The sequence below is a fragment of the Nasonia vitripennis genome, chromosome 5 (assembly GCF_009193385.2).
Source record: "Nasonia vitripennis strain AsymCx chromosome 5, Nvit_psr_1.1, whole genome shotgun sequence".
Taxonomy (NCBI): Eukaryota; Metazoa; Arthropoda; class Insecta; order Hymenoptera; family Pteromalidae; genus Nasonia; species Nasonia vitripennis.
This window is the reverse complement of record NC_045761.1, coordinates 2,098,634-2,120,836: the sequence shown is the minus strand read 5'-3', so window position 1 is coordinate 2,120,836 and position 22,203 is coordinate 2,098,634. Positions and strand designations below refer to the sequence as shown.

General features: G+C 49.0%; 1 protein-coding gene across 1 annotated transcript in view; it reads left to right on the top strand.

The window, feature by feature from the left end:
• Positions 1–22,203, top strand: part of LOC100122933 (protein madd-4) — a 113,781-nt gene that overhangs the window by 25,574 nt on the left and 66,004 nt on the right. Inside the window, exon 3 of the mRNA XM_016986963.3 lies at positions 10,182–10,261. Coding sequence (XP_016842452.1) covers positions 10,241–10,261 — 21 coding nt within the window. The 5' untranslated portion in view covers positions 10,182–10,240. The remainder of the gene's footprint in view (positions 1–10,181; positions 10,262–22,203) is intronic.

Below are 22,203 nucleotides of genomic sequence, written 5' to 3'. Positions count from 1 at the left end.
TGTTATGCACCTCGTGTACTATTTAGGTACTCAGTGGCTGGGGATTTAACGGTGCATTTCGCGGGGAATTAGTTAGTTCGAGGCTTCCAAAGCGCTCCATGTTATACCTGCAGAAAAGTCGCTGGCGCCCGTCACAAATTAGGCAACTCGACGCGTCGCGAAACAATAAAAGCCGCGCGTATGTATAAAGTGCACTCGAGGCGAAGAATAAACCTAAATCAAGCGGGGGTAAACGGCGCGGAAAAAGGCGCCGCCGGCGTCGTCGTAAAGCCGTAGTGTATACCTACCGCGAATCTTCGCGGCGGCAACATCAACATTTGCATCGCGAGTGCAGCCGCTAAAATAAAACTCGCAGGGCTGTATATATTGCGACTCGGCCTACATACTCGCGAGCGTGCCCCGAGAGGATTCTTCGTCTTGTCCTTTTCCACTGCGCGCGACGGCCCCGTTTCCTCCCCCCGAGGATCAAACGGCGCTGCTGCTGCTGCAGCTACTTGTTTTCTCTTTCAATTTTACAGCCCGGCTGCTGCAGCGGCATTAAGTTTTACCTTTTAAGAGTCATCGCTCGCATCTCCTGCGCGCGTGGAGAGAATCGTACATCGGGAGAGTAGAATGACTGATGCTCGATTTTTTAAAATTCTTACGTTGCAGATGTAAGCAAAGCCGGTAGAAGAGTTTACCTGCTCAAACAAACACGCGCGCAGCTATTCGCCTAATGTAACTCTCAAAGTTGGTGGAAAACATTTGATAGTCCAAACTAAAAGGCTTTATGGCCCCGAGACCTAACGAAGTTCCGCGCGCACGAGGGCGAAGCAACAGCGTACACGTGCACGTACGGCGGCATAATTTCTCCCGCGCTATAGCGCTCGTCGGTCCATTTTCATCCTGCGCTATAAATGCCTGCAGCAGTTTATCCTCGGGCACCCCTTTGGCGCCGCAACTGCGTGCGTGTTCTCGATTCTCCGTCTCTTTCGTCGAGATTTTCGCCTGCGACACGATGAATTCGGGCTGTATGGCTCGAGGCTCGTCACAGTACACTCGCGTCCCAGTTCGTAACTCGCTTCGGAATGGACTTTTTCAATTTTTGCCCCGACGGAAAAACGCCTTTTCTCGCGGCTTACCTACACACAGTCGCGGGAAAGGTTCTTTGCGTCTTTCCGGTAAACCTGCCGCGCCGGGAAGCTTTAAGACTAATGGCTTTTCCGATGAATTAATCGCTTTTCAAGCTGTTATTAATTACCGAGATGTGCGCGCGGCTTCTCGGGCTGAGTGATATAATTTTGCCGCCGCGACGCCGGCGAGTCTCTCCGATAAATCACCGCGGCTATGTATATACCGCATGGGAATTCGGCTAAGCGCTGTGCTTCTTTTAAATTCGCGAGCTGATTGAAAAGCCGCTCTCGTAGCGCCGTGTATAACAAAGGAGCGAGGAAGCGTCGCCGCGCTCGTTAAATTAGCCCTCTCGCGATTCCGAGTGAGAAACGAGAGGTCAAAGCGAGAGTAAGAAAAAAAGAAGGAAAAATATCTCACGTCCGTCGACGACGAGGCTCTTCCTCCTTATCCTCTCCTCTTCCTTCTTCTCGCCTCTTTTTTTTCCTTCGCCGACGAGCTACTGCGCACTGTACGAGTCCGCTGCAATTATCCTTCGGGCAGTTTTCTACTTAGTTGGCTCTCGTTGCGACCCCCCGACCGGGGCGGGATAAAAAGCTTCGGCTTTGTTTTTTCAGCGGCGTCCACACTCTATCCCCGAGCGCTTTTCGACGAGTCGCGCGCACAGCTGCGCGAGTTGGCTTGATTGGCGTGAACTGCGACGCGAGTTGGGTTGTTCTCCACGAATTCGGGGGTTGGTCGTTTGGAACGAGCGGTTTTTTTTTGAATATGCTAAAATCAACGGATTACCGTAGCAGAGCCGATGGAGCTTATTGCCTCTCGCTGAAAAGTTATAAGGGCTTCGCCCCTGCTAATTAGTACAATATTGACACTGCGTCTCGGCCTGGAGGATCCTAAGAACTTTGGGTCTTTTAACTCTCTCGTTAAAAAAAGATTAAATCTCTCCGGGTTGTCGGCGGGTCGAGAATATACCATTGTACTTTACTTAAAACGGCATTAATATTTATGACTCGATATGGCTCTTGATTTAATCATTCGCCAACTCGTCGCGAAGTCCCTTTTCACCGATGCATATATTTATACGATAAGAATATCGCTCGTAATGCGTCGTGACTGTAAGTCGATTTGGCAAGATGCCCCAGTTTCCGTAACGTCAATGAAGTTTACCAATAAGTTTTTTTTTCTTTCCCTATGTACTCATGCAAATTTATAATCAGACATTTTTCCCCCCTTCAAATTCCTTCTCATCCTCCTACAAGCCAATTACCGCGCAAACTCCGACACCATAGCGAGCTTTAATGGTCTGTTAAAATCAAAGTCAGTCGACCGATGGGACGAGAGGAAAAAAAATAAAAGGAGCGAAACTCCGGGATAGAGGGCACACTTTCACAAGAATCCCACGTTATGTAATCGCATGCAAATGCTCACTTAACTCGACCGGGCTATCTCCTCGGTATACGTAATTCGGCTGTCTAATTGAAAAAGGACAAATTTTTAATGAGCCACAACGACTTCACTCGAAATGCGCCGCGCGCACTAACGAATCGCCCCTTAATTTCTGGTCGCGAAACATGCAAGCTCGAAAATAAACCCTTATATGCGCCGAACAAGAGTTTACTCCTCGCGGGGAGAAATAATTTACGTGCTTCTGAATTGTTTACCACCGCGGCTCAATTATCCAAGAAACTCCACGAATGAGTAAACGCGTTGATTTATTCAGCGTGCGCTGAAACGTAGAGTGGAATAAAAATTTCAGCCCGATTCTTTTCAAAATCGACGCGAGCGCATAATTGACGACATTAGCGCGGGAAAATAAACTTTCATCGAATTAGCGGTTTTATACCGTGTGTAGTCGCGCGCGTTCTTTAAACTCGAGCGCCGCAGCAGCCCGCATTAACGGCGAAACGATCGCCAAACAGCCGCGCGTACAACTTTTCTTGGGGAAAGTTCCGAGCGCTGCAAGTTTTACTCTTCAGGACATTCTCTCTCTCTCTCTCTCTCTCGATCGAGAGAGAGAGAGAGAGAGAGAGAGAGAGAGAGAGAGAGAGAGAAGAGAGCCGGCGGACCCCCACAATCAAGTTTGCCTGATCGTGTTTATGTATACGTATCTCTTTCGGAATTTTCAGCCGGGCGCGGAGTTTGTGTCCCGTAGCCCTGATTAAGCTCGTCGAGAAGAGTTGCGCGCGAAGGTGTATTGTTTGAATTCGAATGTATACATAACTGCGCAGGCTTTGATTTTCCGCGAATCGAATCTTCGAGTGTGTGCGCTGACTCTGTAATGGATTTCGTCAGCAGCTCCCCCTCGGAGGTCGATATCAATCCGCGATGTTGACGCGTGATACACATACCTCAACAGCCGCGATCCCCAATCAATCACCGCTCGCTCGATTCATTGAATTCTCTCGGAAGAATCTGAAAAACCGGCTGTACACCTCATATCCCGCCCCGCACCGGTAATCCCCATCGCGCTCCCCGTCATAATCTAGCCCTCCATCTCTCCGCTCTCGCATCACCTTACTTTTTACGCGCTCTTATTACATAACCGAGAGTGGCGCTCGTGGATATAGTGTATATACACACCCTTTCGCCCGCGGCGAAAGCTGTTACGATTAACTTCCTGCTCCCTCTTTCTCTCTCTCTCTCTCCGCAGGCGTCGTCTCTTAATACACACAGGCGGCAGAACTGGCAACTCTTGTAAGAGGGTCGAGAGAGAGAGAGAGAGAGAGAGAGAGAGCGCTGCCGCGACTTGAATAAACAAACGCCGGACTTTGACCGGATAATCCCGCAATCTTCCCCGCGCTGGCGCGCTAGCGGTAAATAAATACGAGATTTCTCTTTCTCCTCTCTTTCGGCCCGACTCTTGTGTAGCACTGGATATGCGCGCAAAAGGCTCCGGCTTAATGACGCTGAAAGCCGCACGACGAGCTCGAGCGCGGCTAGTTTATGGGACGCGGAATGTGGTCAAGGCTCGAGAGCGAGAGGGAAAGTGGCCGTGTATACTTTCAGAGAGGGATGATGGGATGACGCGTAAAAAATTAGGCTCGAGTAGGTCCGGGCTTATGTACACGTATATAGTCGATTTGAATGTCTAATATAGAAAGGGCTCACGGCGCCTGCTAAGTAGAATAAGTCCGGCCCGTCTGACCCGCGCGCGCGTATCTTCCTCGCTGACTCGTGAACTTTGACCTAATTTCCTCGAAATCCCTCCGAGCTAGTTGAATTATTTTTTCTCTTTCTCTACCCTCGAAGTTTGGCAGTCGGGAACATGCTTGCCTCTCCAGATCAAATTTGCTCGAAATTTAGAAACAATTATCGCACTCCGCGGAATTTATCGAAGACTCGCGCGGGAGCGCAAATTTAACCCAGCTGATCCTTAATAAGTTTCCATTCCAAGCCAAACGAAAGTCGCTGCACCCGATTCCCAAGTTAAATTTGCCCAGCTCCGTTATATCGTATCCCAAAAGCGGAGATATAATAGCCCCGCGGTGAAATCAACACCGAGAGAAAAAGGTCCTGCGCGGACAATAAAAACGCGCTCTCGAAACTGATCTCGAGGGCCATCGCATATATAGACGCAGGGCAGCTCCATCCCGGCGCTTAACGCAGCTTTGGCTTTGACGTCAGAGGAAGGAGGAGGGAGAGAAAGAGAGAGGGCTGTCATGTCAGGGATGGCGCGGCGCCGCCGTTTAATTATAACTTTGCCGAAGAATCAGAGAGAGAGAGAGAGAGAGAGAGAGGGTATAGCTACGAGGCTCGCGCTCACGTACCGAACCGGGGCATAACCCACAGCGCGCGAGAGGAGCCCCCACTTGGATACATATATACACGTGCGAAAGAGAGCCGGCCGCCGCGAGTCGAGAAAAGTTGGAAATATTAAAGCGAAACATCTCCCGGGAACGTATCTATAGCGAGAGAGCCGGGGGTCGTCGCGTAGGCGCCTAGATTAACTCGCTCGGACAAGATCCAGAGCTGGGCTCCATTTCTTCCTTTCAATTTTAACGCGACGACGGATTTTCAGCGAGGGACCGGCTTAATGCCGTTAAAAAGTAATAACAAGTGTAGTTAAAAGAAGCGCGAGAGAGACGTGGGGGATGATCAGCTCGCGACTTTTCGAGGAGAATCCTCGCGTCGTAACGTATTTATCACGGATGAGCTCCGGCGAAAGGATTCCGAGATTACTTTTTACCGAGGCGGAGGGACATCAAAGTCAAACGAAGTTAGCAGCTTGTCTTCGAAAATCCGTCTCTCCTCCTCGGCATAAAATATGTTAGAAAAGTACATCTTCGTCTGCCACAATCACGACTGGGCGCACGAGATCGAGTCGAGCTAATGCAGTCACCGTCAATGAGGCATATCGCTGCACAACGATCCTCTCCGCGATCGTCTCGAGAAAAACGCCGGCAATTTGCGAGCAATCAGCGTGAAACGCTTACGCCCCGAATTCCAACCTCGGGGACGAGTCTCTGGTGTGCCGCTGCTGGGAGAACTTTCGGAGGGTACCAGGGGCTTCTTTACGCGGCCGAGCGAGTTTTACTCGCGTGACGCTTTTTCGTCACGCTCGTGAACCCTTGCCACTGCTCGAGTTTCTTGCGACGCGCTGTTGGTTGTTGTACGTCTGCGGTCTTTTTTCTTCCCCTCTCGGTTATGTACGCGAGTCGTCCCCCGCATTTGTTTGCCGGTTTTTGCTGGGAACAAGCTGTATACACGCGCGCTTGTTGCTCGCGTTCGTTGTTGAATAAATATGCAGCGGAGTGTATAAACACATTACTGCGTCCGCGTAGTTCATTTTTCGAGGAAATGTATTGCATATGTTCGATCGTTGCAAATTATTCGCTGCTCGATGCAGGTGAATATGGATGAAATTTCCGGGAAAAGCTCGCACTGCGATGTATAACGGCATTGAAAACGAGAATATACAACCGCGCGCGATCTAAAATACCATCCTCCGCATAAGCTGACCCTCGAAAAGCCGCATCAAGCTATAACAAAAAGAAGAAAAAGGAATACACAAGCCCGTCGGCCGCATCTCAATCGATGAGCTTGCACGTACGTGACGCGTCGACCGCGACAACTACTGCTCTCTCGGCCGTCTTTATCCTCTCTCCCAGCTCTCTCTGCAGTTCTCCCCGAGGCGCAAATAAAATATCCGCGCGTGTGCCAAATGGCGCTTAGTATTCCGCGAGCCGTCTATTCAGCAGTGGAGGAGTATGTGTACACGGAAGTGACAAGTGCCGTCAAGGGGGATGAAGTGCCGGAGTTCGCTGCGGACATTAGGAGGCTGGCCGCGATCTCGACGCGACGTTGCGTGTTACACTGCGCACATGCACAGATCGGGCAGAATCCGTGCCAACGCTCGCTGCTGGAAAAGTAGCCTTTTTTTGTGATTCGAAAATGTGCTAACTTTCCGACTGCAATTAGCGGCTCCGTATGTATGACCGTAAAGTTGTATCGCGCTTTCGCTCAATTAGCGTCCGAATCCAATTTTTTCCGCAAGCTTCTCGCGGAGTACAAAAACACAACGCCGTCCAAGACGAGAAAAAAAAAACAAACACGAACGATCAAACGCGCGAGGGCAGCGCTCACCGCCTACGCTGCGACTTAATTAGCGGCAAAGCCCGGGCGCGACGGAACACGCCCGCGGAAATCGCTCACAACAGCCAGGCCGTTACTATCGCACCGACGGCGACGCCTTGTGTGACACGACGACGTTGCGCGCCGCGGCGCCGTTATGTTTTTCGTCACGCGAGAGCGATATGTAAACAGCTCGCGCACTTTGTTAACACGCCGGCGAATTTCCTATTCCTCGAACAGCCGTTTGTCTCCTTCGTCGCCGCTTCATTACGTAACTCGGCTGTTGCGTGCGCGCGAGACGCCGACGCCGAGTCGAGTAATTGCAAAAGAGGAAAGGATAATTGAACCGCGCGAATACAGCGCTGAGTTGTATATCACAAGTAGTGTGTGAGATGCTGGCCAAATCTGCAGGCTCTACGCGGTAATTGATCGGTTAGCCGAGCCCTTATTGCGATTTTCGTTTATTGGCTTTTCTCACTTGTTGGCCAGTTGACCGCGGGTCATTCCTCGATCATTCGTTTAGTGGTCTGATTGGCTATTGATGAGACCGTTGTTTGTCCGAAAATTGCCGAGTTATATTTTTTGTGGAGGAACTTTGTTGAGAAGCAGCGTCGATATCGACTGGATGTAGAGCCGATGGTAATGAGGTTTATAACACCGAAAGCGCTTGTCAAATCAATTCACGGTATTGTTATTTAAATATATCCCGGGCTTTGATAATCCATCGATTGAGACTGCGAATAATTATGTACGTCTGGCAATACGACTGGCGTCAAACGCTAATGATAAATACTAATAATAAATTTCACGTTATTGATTCCCCAAACTCGTATACAGCACTACTCCGATGTGTTTCTTTCGCATCCTCGCGAGATTGCCGTACAACGTCAGTCGTGTCGTTTCGCCTCGGCGTATCATTAAAACCATAAAACATTATTACGCCGTGTCGATTCGCGCCGTAAAATCTCGCATCCCTTTGTTTTCCGACTGTGTTCGCGCGCGCAGTAAAGTTCGCGGAATTTTAATAGCGCGAGAGAGAGAGAGAGAGAGAGAGAGAGAGAGAGAGAGAGAGAGAGAGAGCGGTCTTACTTTCGTTTTATGAGAGAAGCGCGTCGGAAAAACACATCAGAGACCTCTCTCGAGTTTCGGCGTTAGTTCTTCGAGAGCTCCAGGCAACGATAACAAACGCTCACTCGTTCATGCCTCGCGCTCGGTACACCAAATAAAAAACGAAGTTGCTTGCCGTCATAATTTCCCGTCGGTTGAACGAGCCGACGAATGCGGGGTAATTTTAAATTAGTTCCGCTTTTCCGGAAAACTTGCCTCTCGATTGTGTATACACGAGATGAGCAGACGAGTGCCATCAAAATTTTAAACTGCGTTCATGTTTAGCAATAATACACTCGCGGGAAGGGCAGAGCTGGGGAAAAATTCATTCTTCGGAATCCGGCGAGGCGGCACAGCGGCGCAACCTACTTATTCAAAACTTTGCAAGACGCTCGCTCGTCTGACGGCGAAGTTTCGCGAGGGCTTGTTGTGCGCAATCTCGGCGCGGATTTCAATCGACCTCGACAATCTTAATTGCGAGACTCTTCGCGCTTATAATTCCGAACTGGGCCCGAGTACATGGCCTGTGAGCGCAGAGGTAGCTTACATGTATACCTATATCGAGGGACGTCGCGGCGAGCACGAACCGAAGAGATTGGACGCCGAGCCTGCCAAAAGAATCTCTGCTCGCTGGCACTCTCCCTCGGAAACATCCTACCAGATACGCGATTATTCTCCGAATCGACGGGCGGCTATAAACAAACGCGCGAAGATTAGCGCAAAAATCGAGAGGCGGGAGAACAGTGGGCGAAACCGAGAAGTGGAACACGAACGAGGTCTGCAGAGTCGTCGCGCTGGAGAACGATCCAGCGGCGGGTGCACGCGCGGAGTAGAGAACGAGAGGCGCTTTTATCGCCGCTATAAAGGCTTTACAACAATCTCATTCCACTCGCGTGCGCGCTCGGCCAGCTTTTCTTCTCTCGGTAGCGCACGGCGGAAGAGGAGGAGAAGAAGCTGCCGCGCTTATTACAAGCGCGCGAACAAGCCCGATAAATAGGATGATTTCGCGTCTCGCCGAAACGCCGGGCTGCTCGTTTGCTTTTTTACTCGCGGCTCGCTGATTAATTCTCGGCCAGCGATCGTCTTGGTGGTCTGCTGCGCGAGTGTGATTTAGATACGCGGCTGATGAAAAATAACGTGGGTTGGAATTAATTACTCGGTGCATAATGGTGTATGGAAACGGATCGGTATAATTATTAATTTATTGGCTTATCGAAGATCAGCTTCGAAAAAGAGGTATTCGCGCTTACGTTCCATTTTATCAGTTTCGATGAAATATTCAAATTATATACGAGCGGAATATAACGATATCGAGAATCGCATTTGAATTACAAATGCTAATAAGTGCCATGGAGAATCAGAGACTCGAATTCCACGGCAAAAGAACGCCTATACGCGATAACTGGAAAGTCAACAGGCAGCCATGTGCTAGGCAAAAAGCTCGAATCAATTATTCAAGCACCCGAGGCAACTCCATCGTATACACAGCCAGACACACACGGGACTTCCGCTCACGCCGGCAGTCGGTCCATCGGCGGTCGGCGCACTTAATGAGCATCTGCATAACCCCAAGGAGTAGCGCCGGCGCGAAAGACACGGCTCTAAGCAAATAATGCACGCGACGCAGTGGATATGAGCGTAAAATTCGCCGGAACTATAGCTCTCTCACGGCGACGTATAGTTGGACCGCCCTCGCCGCCGTCGCCTATAAAACGGGGACGCGCGCTAATTAAGCAACTTTGCGCGTTGGCGAATAAGTTAGACGCTGCTTTCAATTAACACCGCCTGCCAGAATCCCAGGCGCGAATCTGATTTGGTTGTGTAGTTTTCGAATTAGCGCGCGCAAAACCGATGCGTCGAAGCTGCGTCTTATTATGTCGACGTTGAAAAACTCGCGTCTTAATTTAATCAAAGCCGAACACGGTGGAATAACGAAACAAATTTAATCTATCGGCCGAGTGCGTATGTGTAAGCCAAACATTCGGGCCGTTAAAAACCATCGATCAACATTTGCTTCGCAAACACACTACCCGACGCACGACAAGCGCGCACACAGAGAGTGACATAGGTGTATTCGGTCGGCCGCGGGGCAGAGAGAAAAAAAAACAATTCAATTGCAGTGCGCCGAGCGTGTAAACGCGCGTAAACTGCTGGTATAATACGTATAATGCGCCGGCGTGGGTCAAAAAGTTTTTCACGTGCCACTTTGGTGTGCGGTCGACGCTCGTTCACCGCCGGATGTCAACTCTCGCGGAATTTCATTTCGCCCCGCAGTAAACAGCTGCTGATGGTCGGCTTTGGATTTTTTCTTTTGAAAATGTTATCCTAATGCTTAAAATCACTGGTTAAAACGTGTATAATTCAACGATCCCCCGTTTTTTTTTCTGTTGCAGAGATGAATCGCTGTTAGCGACAGAGAGGACAACCAGCCCGAAAAAAGCCAGACGTCAGGATGCGCTGCCTTCTACTATTGGTTAGTGTCCTTGTTTACATTTTCTCTGCATGTACTCGTGAAATTTTCAGCCCTCTCGGTATCGTTGGGTCGAAGGGATTAGCGCGACACAACAAGTTGTTATCGACGACGCGACACACACACACACACACACACACACCTAAACGTCGCGCCATTGTCATCGAAGACGAGGGGCTACAACCGCGGTCGGACGTAAATCCCATTAACGGCAATCGAACGCATTGTTACACCGATTGAAAGGCAGATGTTAAATCAAGTCCGGTCACTAAGCGCGCCATAATTCAGCCTCGCTTTCGTACGGCAGTTTGGCGCGCAGAATTTAAAGCCCCTCGAGGCGGTCCATAACTGGACGAGCGAGTTGGGGGAAAAAAGTGTTTGTATAAAATGTAACTGCAGCAGCTCTCTAGGCCGGCGCAACTCGATAAAGAGAGGCGCAACAGGAAACAAGCTCTCGCGGGTTCATTAATTTTTCGAAAAGACTCTCGAGCCGTCGCTGCTATTATCTTGGGGACCGGCTGCTTTTATCAGACTCGATCGCGGCTGCACACCTCGGCGCTAAATCAATTACACCGCTGATGCAGCTGCAGACCGCCGCCCGGTGCCTCTTTCCCTCCGCAATTAATAACTCGATATTGATTAATTATAGGCTGCAACACCTATGCACGCTGCGACGGAAACGCAAGTTTTCCACAGATTCGACGGTGCTCGTTCATTATTCACAGACACGCAGCCGTAGGTTGCGAAAAACAGTGGATTTTCGATTTCGTAATTTTATGAGCGTAAACGTGCGGCGCGCGACGCTCCGATGCAATTTAATCGAGCGTCCCCGTTGGTGATGCGCTTAATCGGTTAAATTTTCTGTGTGCTCACGCCTCGCGTGTGAAATTGATTGAAAATATAGGAGGTAAATTTTCGTTCGATTTGATTTTATTCCGGGGAAAATAAACGTGCGCCACCACACGGATTTTCAGATTCACTTTTGACGAGAGAAAATTGTTTTTCCTGATGCGCGAGCGAATTTCCGGAAATGAGGGGGAGAGAGGAGAGAGTTGGTTGAATTATTTGTTGTGCGACGGGAAGCGCTGGGATTTTGCGCATTTGATTGGCGGAAATTATTTGGACTGTCGGTGGTTTCGTAATGCAAACGATGATTTATTCGGTATCGCGTTAAATTGTCGAATAAAAATTTCGCTCCTCGACGAAGCGCAGACGCCAACACAGAGAGCGGCTCTCATATATCCTGGCGCGCGCGGTCGATATACAGCGAAAGGCCGTGTCATGAATTATAAGTAATCCGGCGCACCAAGTCCCGGGTTCACGCGGCGGTCGAGAGAATCCTCTCGAGCGGTAGACGAGCATCCCCTTGAATACTGTTTATACTTGCGCGTCGTAGGCTCGCGAGAGCTTCGTTTTAAAGTCTGAACAAACGCGTGTCCCGCGCGCTCTTTGAGCCGCGAGCTCGCTTTTGAGCGCGCGAATTTCGGATTTGTCGGGGAATAAAGAGGCGGAAAAGAAAGAAGAGCGTGTATGCGGGGCTCTGTTCAAAGATGCAGGAGATGCTCGGGATTATTTCGAGGATTAGGTGGTAGCTATACAGAGCTATGCGCGCATGCGTGGGTTATTTCTTTTAAATATTCGAGCGAGCTCTTTATCCGGTTAGCGAGCATTTTCATTACGTTCGCCTCTTTCTGGAAAGTGTGTACAGTTGTCGGTCGGCGCGCAGTGAAATGATGAAAATCATATCGCGTGTTTCGGTGATTCACAGTTATTATGATGGATTTAAACTCGGCTTATCTAACGTTCGCCGCCAGAGCAAGAAACGTCCATCTGCATTAATTAATCGAGCGTATCAGTGGGTTTGAAGTGAGTAGATTTGATATAAGTGCGTATGAGGGGCCTTAACATCCTGAGCAGTGAGTGCCTAGATTCGAACCTAATGCGTCTTATCGGGCACCGAAATACCAAATTAAAAGCTACATGTTTCATGTCCCGGTCCGTTATCGTTACCGAACGTGTCCAATTAATCATACGATATTTTCGATTCGTACAACATGGATATTAAATCCTATGCGCAATTAACAACTTATATACTTTTATTTCCGAATTTAACCTTATACAAAAACTACGAAAATCCAGGCGTTCCACCGAGAGCGATCAATCAAGCCGGGCTTGATTTTCGAATGCCAGAGATAGACGTAAGCGGAGAGAGAAAGGGAACGGCTTGGCCCGCCGCCGCTCGCGCGCAAACACGTCTCCGATAAAACTCGGCGGCGCCGAAAGTCGCGTGGGCGCTCGATCTCTCGCGCAGACGAAAAAAAACATCCGTCATCCCGGAGCTGCGAGACGAAGCCGACGCCGCCAAGAAACACATCGGCCCGGGCGCGCGCAATTTGTAATCGTTTGTCAGAAACTGTACACCATAAAAACAGGGGACCTATAACCCGCGCGCGCGTGCGCCTCTTGTATTCAAATGAGAGCGAGAGAGACGCCGGCGTGTATAGTCCTGTCATAAAGCTTCGCTGCTTCTCATTCCAGCCGAGCGGCACACTTGTCTCGCGCTGAAATCTCGGCGTTTAATACTTTCCAGCGGCGCATAATAGCGCTCGCGCGCTTAAGTACAGCCTGGCAAACTTGCCTCGCGCGGGCGCCTATTAGTCTTCATAAATACGCCGCAACGTGTAAGTGGGCCCGGGACTCATTACGGCTCGTGTCTTGCTCGGGATTCGACGCTGATGCGTGTGTAGTATATAAAGTGAGGTGCGAATTTTGAGACAGAGGCGCGCTCACTCGCTGATGCGCAGAGCAAGAGCGAACTTTGCGGTTGTTACGCGCGAGCTTCGAGCTGTTTTTGAGAGGTGCACTCGATGCTCTCGCCCGCGCTATAATTGCTTCTGTGAATCGATTCGCGCGTTGCAACTTTCATACGCTGATGCGTTTATAGAATTAACGAGAGCGGCTTTGTTGCTATTTACGCGATGATGTAATTATTCGCACTCGAGAGCACGCCATCAATCGCCAATTACGAGTCGAGCGCGCGCCTATTGTACACGGCACAGCCAATTAGCGGGCAATTAAGCGACACGACGGCGAGGTTAAAAACTGTCCTTTGCAATCTCGCGGAACGGAACTATGTATTCGCGGAAAAATCCAGAGCGGGAGATTCGAATTCAAAGCGGCCTCTTCTCAATTACGAGCTAGCGGTGGCGTCGTTTTCATTCCTAGACAATCCCCGGCTCCCGCAGCGAGATACGATACCCGAAAGCGTCTCTCGACAATAATTATCAAAAAAAAAAGTCGATCGCAACCCTTCAATCTGTCGCCCTCTTTTCTCCAGCTCCCGCAACAATCGCAGAGGGCGCGTTGAAAAAAAATCGAGGTCAGGACCTTAATCGGGAGTAGCTTCACGCATCAGAGCCGGAGGCGAGTCGTCTTATATATACACTCTATGTGCCTCGACTGTGAGGAGGGGGCGAGTATCGCTCGCGGCCGGAACAGCGCTCCGTTTTATACGTCTCGGCGCGGCGCGTTTTATTTTCGCGCTATTCCTCCCCATAAATGCGAGTGGCTTCGCCTCGCACACACACACACACACACACACACGAGTATGAACGAGAGGAGGGATGCTGCGGGGGAGGACGTCCGCTCCGGCGCCGACGAGACTGCTGTCGGCTAGCCAAGAAGGGAGAGGCCGCGCGTGCAGCGTTTATCGACGCTTCTGGAAAAAGAGACACTGCTGCTGCTACTACTACTATCAGTCGTAGACACGACGGGGATATGGCTCTATCCGATGGGAAGTGCGCGACGGCAATGCATTGATCCTATGGATTTCAGCGAGTTTTTGCAAATTTTTTATATCCTCGCGTTTGAGCGCGAATGACAGTCACGAGGAACGGAATTATGCAAAAAAAATTTGCGATATCTCGCCGGTTTCGCGCGAAAAAAGAAGGCTTTCAGAAAGCTTTCAAAATATTTACATATTAAACTGGCCGCGTGAAATATAAAAGCGCGCGCGGGTCTCTTTGACATATACCGTAAAGGAGTGGGCCGAACGTGGTTTCGAAGGGGCGTTTTTAAGTGCCGGTGTTAATCTATAGAGATACGGAAAATCATATACTTGTTCCAAGAAAAAAGCACAGAGCCCGTGTTTGCGAATGAAAGAGGTTCCGCATGAAGTTTGGTTTTCATATTTTCAAAAATACACCTGATCCCAGTGGAATCCGTACACCATCAGAGAGCGCAGCATTACGGATTCTTTTTAAAATCCGCATATCTCAGTGCGTAGCTCTCGCACACGATATCACTTTCGGATCGTATGCACATAATATTCCGCTAAGCCGGAAAAAAATTCGTAACGGGAAATCCGGATAACGAGAAACTGCAGGTCGAAAACTTAATCAAACATAAACGATCCGCCTGTAATTTCGCATCAGCGCTAATAATACTCGTCCGGCGCCGACGACACACCGATACAGATGCACGGCCGGATGAGATAGCATCATCGATGCTTTCAGAAAAATACGGCTCAGAGGCGAAGCTCGCTGGCCAAAAAGAAACACAAAGTTGCGCCGTGTCGAAGCACAAAGAAAGCGAGCGCAGGTACAAAGCTTGCAGCACGCGACGCGCGAATCATGTGTATATAGAAGCTAGGAAAAGAAGCGAAACGAGCGGCTGCTGCGGAAAAAGAGTTGCGGAGAGAGGAAAGAATATACGGGGAGAAGAAGCTGCGGCACTCTCTCCACTGCAGAGAGCTGCAGACAATTAGGCTTTAACAGATATTCGCGAGAGCGCGAGAGAACAAGCACGTGCGCGCAGGCTCTTCCTCGATATACCTATACACGTATAATACGTGTGAAATACGATGCCCCATCGGTACGGCGGCGGCGCGCGAGGTATAATAGCGCTCGCGCTCGATAATCCGAAATCCCATCGAGTATTATCGCTGCGCAGCTCTCTCTCTCTCTCTCTCTCTCTCTCTCTCTCTCTCTCTCTCTCTCTCTCTCTCTCTCTCTTTCTCTCGTTGAAGAGATCGGCCAAGTGCTCCTCGCTCTCACTCGCCGCGTATAATCTCTTTGTCGAAATTAATCAGTTATGTCGATGCTCCTCTTGCTCGGTTTTCCTGCGTCCTCGCTCTATATATAGGTATATATACGCGGTATCAGAGGCTGGCCTTTTTCGAGGGCACACATCACACGTATATATAGAGCGACGGTTAACTTCGTTCCGAGAGAGAGAGAGAGAGAGAGAGAGAGGGGCGAAAACCAGGCGAACAGTTAGTTACTTAGTTCGCGCACACGTGCGGCTCTGTACCATACACGTACATATAGCGTATAGTATACGGCTTCGCGGCCCAACTGCTGCACACGAGAAGAGAGAGAGAGAGAGGAGGGATTACACAGCCGCAGAGACGCCGCCCCCGCTGGCGCCACTCGCCGTGTGCTTTTAGCTCTTTCGCGACTATCGTCTCTCTCTCTCGACGTGCTTTTGCTTTCTCTCTTCCGTCTGTCTGCTGCTAAATGCATTTGAATGCCAGCAGTGCTATAAAATTGGTTTGCAGTATTAGCGGCTTTTTCGACTGCGGACATATCGAGAGAGCTTTCGGGACGAGTTTCTCGCAGTCGTAGAGAGGTCGCGGCGTTCGAGGGAGAGAGCTTTTCGCTCGCTTTTTGGTGGGCCAATTCCTCGGCGTCTGTTTGCCAACCGAAGCTCATCCGCGACGTGGATTCTTGCAGAGCTTCTCCTCCCTAATTGCGATGAATTTTCCCGCCCAAAAGTCTGCATCGGGGCTGACTCCAAATGATTGAAATTCTCGAGCTCGAATAAACATCCGAATTAAAGCTCGACGAGAGAGTTCGCGTATGGTACGCATAAACGAAACAGCTGGCGCGCACTCATCGCGGTACCGGGGACGAAATCAAGCTCTCCCGCGTGCGAGCGCCATTTCTCCGTTTCGCCAAATCTCTCCGCTATACTTCGCCAGCATATACATCCAGCATGTCTGCTGGAGGCGTGTTGCCAGGAAATTGTAGACGCCGTTTAATGGCGTGCGGACGGATGTTGCCACTGACAGAACTCTCGCTCCTCCTGATGCAAGCTCCGCGTGGTGTACGCATCAAGCACGAGAGATGCAGGTATTTTGGCGGATTAATAACCAACGGTTCGTTATCTTTGGGAGTATAGATTTTCTCTTTTTTGCGCGCAGTTACGTGAGATTCAAGCGAAGCCGCACTTGTGGATGCCGTCTTCTGTTTCTCGCGAGCTTGCGAGCATATCGGCGCGGAGAAGAGGTAAAACGATCGCTTGTAATCGTGTACGAAGTCCTACAGAGGGAGAGCCGGTTTCGCATGCACGTCTCGAAATATTACTCTCGGCTTCTGCGAACGTGGATAATAACTCTGTGGAATATTTCAAAAACATGTTAACGTTATTCTCTGATAGCGAAAAATGTTCGCGTCGGAAATTCAGCTATTGCGGATCGACGCTACTGGCAGTTCGATGTTAACATTTTCACAGGAAACTCTTGTACCGTAGTGCGGGTGTTCGTAATCAAATAGATTTCCATTTTTACGGACGTTTTCGAAAAATACGAAAGCTACAGCTGAACTGATCCAGGCGAAGCTCCTCAAGATAAATACCGTAATTTCCCCTCGCATGGAAATAAAAAAAAATACAGAAAATTTCCACGTCCCCGCTTGGTGTAACATACGGTGCTCGCACTAAAAGCGATAAATCTTTACGCACTCGCCAATCGGAAAATCCTCCGCATTGAAGTCCGGATCAGCCCTCAAATCGAGCCGCGTAAAAGTTCACTCCAATTTCGAGAAAAAAAAAGCCATCACTCAGTGCGATCCTGTCAAAATCACGCCGAACAGAGCTACGTATAACGCGCGTATATCTAGCGATTGAATAATAAAACTCGCTTGCGCGCTCGGGGAAAAAAAAATCATTGGACGCGACAATGACGGCTGCCGGAGAGATAAAAGGGAGCGAGCTTTAATGCGGGTACGCGGCGCTCGCAGTGCCATGAGCGTTAGCGCAGCGCGCCGCGATGAAACAAATCAAAACTCCGCCGTAAAATCGCCGGGTCATTCGAGCAGTCGGACCGAAAGAGATGGATATGGAGTACCGAGAGAGAGAGAGAGAGAGAGAGAGAGAGAGAGAGAGAGAGAGAGAGAGAGAGAGAGAGAGAGAGAGAGAGAGAGAGAAGCGGAGACTGTGGCGCGTATGCAGAGGAGCGAAAAGCAGCAGCAGCAGCAGCAGCCGGTGTCGTAAAGCTCGTACGCGTATATATCCCGTGGAATCTCTCGTGAAATTTCCCGGCGCGGGTCATAAAAGCGAGGGATTTGCTTAAATTGGCCGATTCCCCGAGAACAAGGCCGACGACACTTTTCTTCCTTCTCTTTGGCCGACGTACGCCGGCTGTATACCGCTGCTGCTGTGAGCCCGCGTGTGTGTACGGGATCGATATCACTCTGGTTTGTCTCTCTCTTTCTCTCTGACAGGCTCTTGATCTCGCGCGCGACGGATTTTACGATCGGGCTCGCGACGCATCGGTGTATGCAGTGTCTGTGTGTACGCGCGGCGGACTAAGTAACCGGTGAAAAATTTATAACCGCGTGGCGAACTTTGGAAAAATGAAATATTTTACGAGCCCCGTGTGTTGCCGATTTTATCGAGTCGTGTCCCACTTCTTATACACTTTCCATCCAGCGGCTTAATTTTGAACGAATTCGATTAGTAAACTTGTCCGACTGTTTTGTCCATACTTACGAGACCAGAGAGTACAGGTCGATGCAATGAAGGTCGCCGCAGGCTGGTGCTTCATCTTGGTCTGCATTAAGTCGAGTTTCGGATGTACACGCGAAAACACGCGCGCACGCGCGGGAGCGAATGCACACATACACCTATATGGGCTAGAGATAGGTCGGAGGTGGTGGTTGGAGGAATTTACGGCCTGGTAACCGGTGAGAGACGAGCGACAAGCTTTTCGGCATTCCGCGTGACACTTTTGGGGCAGCGAGTCTCTCCAGCGCGTGATTCATCGTATCGGAATTACGAGGGTATGACTGCTGTTATGACCCTTTTGTAATACTACGCGCATCGCCTGTGTTGCCGAACACGTTGCGCTACTGGCTTGTAACCGCGTTAGTTTTTGAAATTCGTGGTTTTTTGTTCCGAAAAACAAATGCTTCGCGCTGAAAGCCCTTGTGCGCGGAATCGCGTGAATCTCGTTTTTCCATGGAATTTTTAACAAATCGCAGCTGTAGACGATAATCCAAAGTGGCGAAGATCAACTCGGTCGATAAATCCGTCAGCTACTCAAAACTTTACCTCCACGCCCCTGCACATCCTACGTACAAATTAACAAAAGCCCCGTCGTAAAGAATATATTCAGGGAAGCGCGTTAATCACAACGCGGGGAGCAGCAGCCGCCGGGAAAACCGAACAAAAACGGCGAAACTCTCCTTCGGAAATCCACATAAATCATTTCCAGCTCTGGCGCGCGGCTATATAATCCTCGACTTCCAGTATAGCGCATCACCGAAACAAGGTTATCGTCGCCGCGTTGAATTCAATTACCCGCCTGCAGCAGCACGACGCGCTCTCTTGGAGGAGACGACAGCGAAAAAAAAAAATTCATCGTCGAGTGCGTTATTTCGGTATACCCGCCGAGGATAATAAAGTCCTAATCTGTGGCTGCGCTCGCGCTCGCGCGATGACTTAAATTTTGAGCTCTTAATCCGTCTGTAATCGTGCTTACGAGAGCTCTCGCTCGATCCTCGACCCGAAGACGCGCAGCGCGATGACGCCGCGAGCTAAAGAAAGAAAGCCGATGGTGGGGGATCGCTGCGGGAGAGAGAGGGGGGAGGGAAGCGGCGCGTGCTTCATATGTGCAAGCGAAGGAGAATGTGAGGGCTTTTTTCGGTTCGTTCACCGATATAGTTCGGCGCTTTAGGAGGGACGATAAAATTTCCGAAACGCTTTTATGAATGATAATGCGCGCATGTTTATGTTTCCGATGGCTATTATGCTTTATGTTGCTGCTTTCGTTTCAAGCGTGCGAGTATTGAAAAAAAAGCTCGTTAAGGACGAAAATAGGAACAATCGTGTGTGTGTGTGTGTGCAGGTTTGTACTGCTCGTTCGAATCGACTTATAATTTATGATCGACTAATTAGTCCGGGATGGGAAAAAGGGGAAGCTCGCGAGAATAACGGCCTGCGCGGAATAAACCACGGAATGGGGGAGAGAGAGACAGAGAGAGAGAGAGAGAGAGAGAGAGAGAGAGAGAGAGAGAGAGAGAGAGAGAGAGAGAGAAATACGGACAAAAGAGGAGTCGGCAAAAAAGAAGCTAGACAAACATTATCAGCAGCGAGCAAGTGAGAGAGGGAGAGCTGCTGCTGCAGTATTTTAGAACAGTTGCCAAGTTTAATGCACCTTCGATTTTCGGCCAGTGTGGCGTGGTCGTACACAGCAGCAGCCGCGAGGGATGTGTGCGCCGAATGTCGGACGCCGCGTTGGCGCCTCACTCGTAATCCCGCCGTTATACTGCTGCAAGCTCTGCGCGGCTATATATGTTTCGTTATCCGCGCTTCCAGCCCTCTCTTTGCATTTTTATTCCCGGCATGACTTTTCTCCAGCTCGTTCTCACTTATCGCGGATTGGATATGTGTGTATGGGTGCGTGTATTCCCGAATACCGAACTCGCCGAGGCGATTTATCGATGGAGAGCCGCGACGACGACTGGTCATTAGCCTCCTTCCCGGATCCCCGGCGTAACTTGGACTCTTATGCTGGATTTCGCCCAAGAGCCGGCGGGAGGAGGCGGTCCGCACTCGGGGATGGATGTATATCCTTTGCTTGCGCTTGTACCGCTGTTGCAGCTCTCGCTCTCGACTATCTCTCTCCCTCAGACCTGCTTTCGAGTACCATTGAGACATCCCAGAGCGACTGCTGCCTGCAGCGTCCACCAATTACGCCCCGAGGAGGATCTTTCTTCGCAAAGTTGATTATTTTAATCCTATTCGCCGCGCAATTCAATTACGAATTTATATTTGTCTTTTCTCGCCATGACGAGGCTGGCTCGTTGTCTCGAAATTGTTTTCTCCGCGCAATCTTTGGAATGGCGATGTTCCTTCTAACGACGGGAATTTCGTGGACGATGAAGAAAGAGAACGCAAACACTGGCGAGGATATAATGTAAACGTTTTCGTGTGTGTATGATTTATGAGAGCTCGTTCAATGGACGTTTGTAAATGATACCGCGTCGAATTATAAATAATTCCGCACTTCTATTACGCTGAAAATTTATTGATTTTCCTTAATCATCGTTTCCCTTCATTACAACGCGTCAGCGTCTTTCGTCGTCCTTCGAAATAAATAATGCCGTAATAGCTTCTGATAGATGGGAGCACTTCAATCGCGTGTACATAGAAATAAGTCGTCACCAATTCATCGTGTACTATACACACAGAAATAGTCGAGTACTGATTGAGGTTATCTAGCTCCGTCGTTGACCTAGAACAGGATTGCGTTGATTAGTGCTTCCAAAAATCCACAAATCAAACTGTCGCTCTTCAAGATTATTTGCAGCACTTTAGTAGGTATACGAGATAAAATTTGACATGAGATTCAATTATGGGTATAAGCGTCGCTGCCGTTTCCGAGATTCAAAACGAATTGAAGGTACATTATACGAATCTCTGAAACAATGGATATGCACTTACCCTTGTTCAAACATTTACATTGCGAGCGTATCTACCTCTCTATAAATAAACGTGAATCCCTTCAACCACTCTTACGAATACAGGAATAATTTCTTTGTCATGCAAATAGCCTGTTAGCGAATTTAAAAGCTTGTTTTCCTCGATTCAACAGTACAATATACAACTTTGGACATTCCTCGGTGTCATCGCTATCCTTGCGCGATTATCGACTTATCAATTTGTTTTGCAGCACGTGATAGTTAACGCTGCTCAAAGCGAGGGGGTTATAACGTCGGTTCCGCCGCTGAAATCCAATAAAATGGACGAGAGCTCGCTCGTTAATTACACGCTGGTAATCGGTTTCGATTGTTACTTTACTGTCTGCGGCTTTATACCATAGCTTGCTGTTGCCGCTGCCGGCCGACCTTGTTTACTCGGTTTACCTTCTGTTTCATTCCACTTTACTGTACTCGTATAATCAGATATTTGCATGGTGTTTGTTTTTCTTTAATCTCTTGGCCGCGCAATATTGCAATCGCTCCTCACCCGCAGATGCAGATTGCGATTCCGTGCTTTTGTAAGCGAAATCAATACCGTATAACAGGACTTTTCACTCGTGATTTTTCTATTTAATTAAAACAATCATCGAAATTACGGAAAATAACATCGCTAAAATAATTCTAATAAGCGTTGTCTGTTACTGCAATGAGCAGAAGGCATTTCTTCAAACTGTCAGGCGTCAGTCCAACAAATATAACGTAGTTTAAAATTGCACGAAAGCAGGCAAATATGTTAGCTGTTCAGAAACGCATGGTCAATCAATCACTTTGAGCAATAAATCTTTAGAGATTCAGTATACTTATGAATTTTTTAAATTCTATTTATTAAGTTTAGATTTTAATATGTTTACCGTAGACTAAGCTCTTCTCGTGTTTAGTCGAGTGATTATCAAACTCAATCTTGCCGTATCCACGCCGTCAGTTTCCTCCGACCAGATAAAGATTAAAATTCCTTTTAAGTTGATTGACATGGGTAAGAAGCTGCTCTAGATTTTCAAACGCGCTAGTAAATATAGATAAAATTTTATTATTATTTATATTTACCACTGTGATTAATTAACAAACGAATCGATAAAATGTATGTCATTAGATTATGCAGACGTGAAAAAATCCCTCGAAAAATTCTGCTTTTCTTTATAAACAGGTGGATTTATGTGTAAAAACAAGCGATGAACTTTGAAA